Here is a 5,852-nt window from a genome sequence, read left to right on the forward strand (position 1 = left end):
GATTTCAAAGAACGAGGCTTTTGAACATTTAAGGTTAGGATGGGGTTATGAAAACTGAACACTTTTAATGGATATGTTGGTAATATTTATTTTTTAATTTATGCATTAATATATTTTTTATTCATTCAGGTGATTAGGTGTTGATATGTTTAGGATAGGTTCTTGCATATAATCTAGATTCTAGTTATTAATGTTATTCAGCCAAATAATGTGGTTTTTAGAACTAAGTAATCAATCACTTAAGGAAATACATTTGATTCCCCAATTATGATATGTGTCTTTTCAATTTAACCAAATGTTTTGTCAATATTTTTACTGCTGCACTGCACTTGTACAACCGATTAAAAAATATTTTCCCCCAAGACACAATATGCCGTACCTACATCAAAAATCCAATGAAAACTAAGGGTAAAATCAGATTTTTTCACCATATTAGTTTCACTTATTGCACTTACCGCATAGAATTTCCAAAGAACATTGTTTTAGTTCAGCCCCCCCTAGGAAAAGGGAATATATATGATATGTTGGGGGAACCACCTTGTGGATCCGAGAAGGGAATTCATAGCTACCTAAAAATGGGAGACACAAAACTGTCAACGCCCCCTCTCCCCCTCCTCGAAATACACCACTCTCTTTCCTTTTCAAATATTTGTAAGTAATTCCAGGGGTTTCTCAAAAAAAAGTACTGGAAGAGCATCTCAAATGACAGGGGATCATAAATACCGTAGCTAAATTTAGAACGTGCTGAGGGTGGATGGGATCGCCGCAGGACGAGTGAGATCCCAGCAAGGACATTGCCTCTTTATGTGTGATTTTAACTAAGTTATTCTTTTTTTCGCAAGGCTAATTCCCACACATGGTAATCAATGGCATGTGCTATGCGCCTAAGGACTGCAAATCTCGCTGCGCAGCGAAAAGGACCTCATGCCAGGGGACAAACCGTTTTCGTATTATTTTCCCAACATATGTGTGGGCGAGAGGACTCGAGTCGACTCGTAAATTAAATGAAAACAATGCCAGGATTTTTCCGGGTCCTTTGCCACGATTTTCGATGCCCTCGCTGACTCTCGCAAGGAATAGGCGCCGCCAGTCCAAAAAAGATTTGGGATCTACCATATATTCGGATTCATTCATCAGGCATCCGAAAATGGGCGTTCTGGCAACCAATACTCGTATAAATCAATTGTTCTTGAAACCCGTCTCTGTCTATTTTCCTGATTTCTCTTTCATTTATGTACATATAGTTTTCCGCCTTAATTAGATGCGGAAATTCTTTGGAAATTCTGTGTTCGTTATACGACTATTGCCAGAAATATAAAATGGTGATTCGGGTTTATTGATCTGTTTGGCCAGCTAGCCGTTCCCTTGATTAATGGAATATTTGGACAAACATGGGAAAGCAAAACAAGCGGATTCTCAATAGAATGCTTTTGATTTCTGTATTTTTGTACAATTCATTTCCCATCGAAAATATCAAAATATAGTTCTTTATAAATATTCCTTCACTTGAAAACAAAATTTCTCAGACGGATTTAAGTATTTAAATTTTAATCAAAAATAAATAAAAGGAGTTTACATTACTAAATTTGCGATAATATTAAAAGCAACAATAAATTATATAAATAATCCATTAAATTCTTTCTAACTCTAGTAGTAATTTGTAGTTTTGCAAAACGACAACAAATGTATAGAAAATTAAAATTAAATTAATAAAACGTTTTAATATCTAAATGAAAATATTAAAAAATAATTGTAATTGATTATTATGAATTGTGAATTGTAATATTTTAATGATTTAGTGAAAAAAATCAAAACGTATTCTATAAAATCCTTTTAAAGCCATTATTTTCTTTCAAATGCAAGCATATTCCGACGAATTTTTATGAATAATAAAGAATCAAATTCTTAAAGGTTATTAATTTGTTGCAAAGAAAAGTAAATCAATTAACAAACAAATAAATCATTCAAAAACATTAACAATACTTTTGTCGAAGTGTGAAAAGACCAAAATGGAATAAAATGGCCCTAAGTGGATCATTCCCCTTTCCTTCCCTATCTTTATCTGAAGTATGATGTCCCATAATCTTCATAATACTTTCCCCTAATAAGATCTAACACTTTAAAAATGAGTACTCCCCAGCCCCACGAACGACAACCTGTCAACATGCATGCGATATGCCAATTTAAACAGATCTAAATACAAATCTAAATTTGTATCCACACAAAATGTGTGCAGATCTTCAATAAGATCCGAAATAAGCTGCGTACAATGTATATAGAGCGTTGAGCACTTTCGAGCACCGAGAGCTGTCATTTAAAAAGCAATTAAGTCAACAACTATGAACGAGATATTCGAAGTCTTTGATGAGGAGGAGTCCAGTTCAGTTCCAGTTCCCCAAAGACGGCGACTAAATTATCTGACTGAGCTAATTATGAGCATTTTAAGCATGCATTTTGGCGACATAAATACTTTGCTCGGTTTATATATTCGGTGGCTGGTATACTTTGTAAACAGTTTTTATGTTTTTGAACATAAATCAACCGGATGTGGATGTGTTGCTCCATCGCGGGACCGTCTGTCTTCCCATGAACACCGAGCATCTATAGGATGCAATGTGTATCTCGCAGATATTATATGTACATACAGTCCATCTGTCGGCGGAATGACGTTACGCTCTAAGTATGTCGACGTCGCTTCGATTGTCTTCGCTTTATAAGACAAAAAAAAGTTTCAAACTGGGGACCGACCCCCCCAGCGAAGACATTTTCGCGCCCAATTTAGTGGAGGGGACGATCCAAAAACCACATCGGAACGAAATGAACGAAAGATATATACATAGAGGGGGAAATGATAAAATGCAAAATGGCGTCTGGTTTTGTTCATGGCTTTTCTTTCTTTGTTTCTTGGCTTGTTTCTTGTTTTTACAATTAATTTAGTTTAGACTATAAAATTAAATAGGTTTTAATCGTAGGTTTAGACTTATATAATCGACACGCGTATATATGGAAAGAGTGACAGAGAATTGAAGAGTGAGAGCGGCCAGGGCTCTGGAATTCACACGATAGTTGCTGCTGGAAGCCCCTTCTGGATCCTTGGCATATATATATTAATTAGTTATATAGTGTCCCGATCCGGTGCTATGCCTTCTGGTGCTGGGCATCGCCCTCCATGCGCCACACGCCGAAGAGATAGCTCAGTTTCTCGGGCGGGATGATGGGTGCTCCGTTGGCCTTGCGAAGGCACTTCAGATCGGCCTCGGCTCCGTTGGCGGCGGCACTCAGGAGCGAACTGGCCGATCCGTAGGCCGAAGGGGATCCCTGGGCCTCCAAGGCCTTCAGCAGGGATATATCACTCGAGCTGAGCATGCGGCACAGGAAGTCGATGTATCTGTAAGGGGAAGAGAAGTCCTTGATTAGTTTCGAGTTTCATTAAAATGAGATACTTATGTTTATTTATTAAAACAGAATCCTTTCGAATTGGTTCTATAATTTCAGGGGTTTCTTAAATGAAATGGTTGAGCGAATTGAATGACGAAGGATCTGAAAATGTTACTATAAGAATAGAGCTGGTTGTTTTTCTAAAAATGATGTGAAAAGTCTAATTTTTATTAAAAAGTATTGTCATCTTAATTTGACCAAATAAATATAAAAATCTATAACAATCCTTAGAGATCACATAGGAATTAATTAAAGGATTTTTGAAACCAACAGAATCTTTCTATATGATACAAAATTACTTAGATCTACATAATAAATATCGTCTTTGGAACATTATTGGATTTAGTAAAAGGATTTCTTAAAGCCTTTTTGTAAAACAAATATTGCTGTGTTCTACAAAATTTCAGGAGATGGATGGAAATTCAATATGGAAGAAGTCTAAAAGTACACCAATCCTTAAAATAATATGGGAATGATAAAAATTTACTGGGTTCTAAGTGGGTATGAAAGTTATTCTTCTTAAATCATGTTCGTACCAATTTTCACATTCAATTTCTATCTTTCAAGCTCCTGTTTTCTAGTAATATTTTGAAAAGATATCTTACCTTGTGGCCAGTTTGAGGGTCTGGATCTTGCTGAGCTTGTCGCTCGGAAGAGTGGGGATGATCTGCTGCAGGGACTTGAAGGCGTCGTTGAGGCTCTGGGTGCGCTGGCGTTCCCTCACATTGGCCATCACCCGTTGGTTGCTGAACTCGTCCGTCTCCTCCGTTTTGCTGGGCTTCCTCTTCAGGCGCCGTCGTGGCTTCCGGAAGGCCTTTCCGCCGGCATCCGATCCGTCCAGCAAACTCCCAGCGCTGCCATCATCCGCCAAACAAGCGGGCGACATGACGCCTCCATTGAGATCACTCACGGAACTCAGGGCATTGTGGCGAACGTATTCCATGTCATCCCGATCCGAACTGGAATAGGCACTGCCATTCAGGGAGTTGGCCGGTTCATAGCCCTCAAAGCTCTGTCTATAGGCATTTTGGAAGTGCATTTGAGCGTGATTCTGTTGGTGTTGCTGCTGTTGCTGTTGCGATTGCTGCTGCTGCGTCTGTTGCTGGTTGTTGTAGAGTGGCAGGAAGACCTGAGCCTTGTGCTCGGGCAGTTCCTCATCGGGAAACTCGAAATGCGAGTGTGGCGAGGTGCAAGTGCTCTGGACTCCTGGACAGGATTGGGCCGAGGCCACCTCATCCACGGTGGTGGGCAGGTAATCCACATAGATGTGTTGCTGCTGTGGTTGCTGCTGGTGTTGCTGATGGATTAGCTTCTTGTGCTCGGGCTGCATGGCCAGGGATCCTCCATTTTGGCAATCGTAGTCCCCACTGCTCCTGGCCCTCTTGCCATGCTCATTCCAGGCGGATCCTCCACCTCCTCCATTCTGGGCATCAAAGGCATTTGGAGTATTGCTGCTGGTATTGTTGTTGTTCAGCTCCAGGCTGGCACTCTGGGCACTCTGATTGCTGCTGGTGCTGAGGACCTCGTTGCTGGGTATATTATAGTCGGTATCCTCCAGTTCCGTAATGCCATAGGCCGCATATTCCGAGGGCAAGGGGGCATACTGAGGTTGCTGTTGCTGCTGTTGCTGCTGTTGGTGCTGTTGATGTTGCTGGTGGGGCTGGAGATGTTGCTGCTGCAGTTGGTAGTTCGACTGCATATAGGCCTGCTGCTCCACCTGGATCAGCTTGATCACATTGTGCTGCAGCTCCATGATATTGGGCAATGTGGGCTTGTAGCTAATGTCCAGCAGCACTTTGGGCGACACCGAGCGAGCGCTCATCATTTGGTGATATTTCTAGTATTAGCAAATCACTTCTTATGTTAGAATTGGTTATATCTTAGTATTATGTTTCGGAACTGTAGAGTATTATATGGTTTTTTTCACGCCCGCGCTTTGGTGGATCGATCTGCTCGCACGCACTCACGGAACGCAACTGACGCACGATCCTTCCGGCCATTGCTCAAATTGACATTTTGCGACTGCTCGACGGCCATTCGCTGCCGCCGGCCTATCGTCGTCCCTTTCGCACGCCCACATATGACCGTCTCGCTTCCTCTCAATGGCGGAAGCTGCGTGGCAGCGCAGGTATGACGTCAGGCGGCGGCGGCGGGGGATTTCGATTTTCTCGAGCGGCAACGACGGCTGCAATGTACAAAAACAAAAAATAAAAGAAAAACATATAGAAGAGCGCCTTGACTCTGCGCTCTGGATTTTTCATAGCCCTCTCTTGGGTTATTCTCTGGGTTTTCGCTCGATCTGGGAAAATATCGGGGTACGGACGCTGGGAATCGGGACGGGGAAGTGTCGGCCGTTTTTGAAATATTTTTACTTGTTGATGCAAAGAGGGAAGGAGAATATACTTGAATTATTG

At 41.3% G+C, this 5,852-nt stretch overlaps 1 protein-coding gene across 1 annotated transcript; it reads right to left on the reverse strand.

The window, feature by feature from the left end:
• Positions 1-2,946: 2,946 nt before the first annotated feature.
• On the reverse strand, positions 2,947-5,395 carry LOC119550172 (protein twist). The gene is made up of 2 exons (XM_037858706.1): positions 4,044-5,395; positions 2,947-3,388 (listed from the first exon to the last, which is right to left on the reverse strand). Exons 1-2 carry the CDS (start codon positions 5,261-5,263, stop codon positions 3,139-3,141), a joined length of 1,470 nt encoding a protein of 489 aa, XP_037714634.1. The 5' UTR covers positions 5,264-5,395; the 3' UTR covers positions 2,947-3,138.
• Between the last annotated feature and the right edge of the window lie 457 nt (positions 5,396-5,852).

Source organism: Drosophila subpulchrella, chromosome 2R (assembly GCF_014743375.2).
Source record: "Drosophila subpulchrella strain 33 F10 #4 breed RU33 chromosome 2R, RU_Dsub_v1.1 Primary Assembly, whole genome shotgun sequence".
Lineage (NCBI taxonomy): Eukaryota > Metazoa > Arthropoda > Insecta > Diptera > Drosophilidae > Drosophila > Drosophila subpulchrella.

What these genes read in the sequence shown, in the direction of transcription:
- LOC119550172 (XM_037858706.1), bottom strand. Translation starts at nt 5,263, where the DNA reads ATGATGAGCGCTCGCTCGGTGTCGCCCAAAGTGCTGCTGGACATTAGC. An exon ending in ACCCTCAAACTGGCCACAAG is followed by an intron (nt 3,389 to 4,043) that starts GTAAGATATCTT and finishes TTCCCCTTACAG; the next exon opens with ATACATCGACTTCCTGTGCC.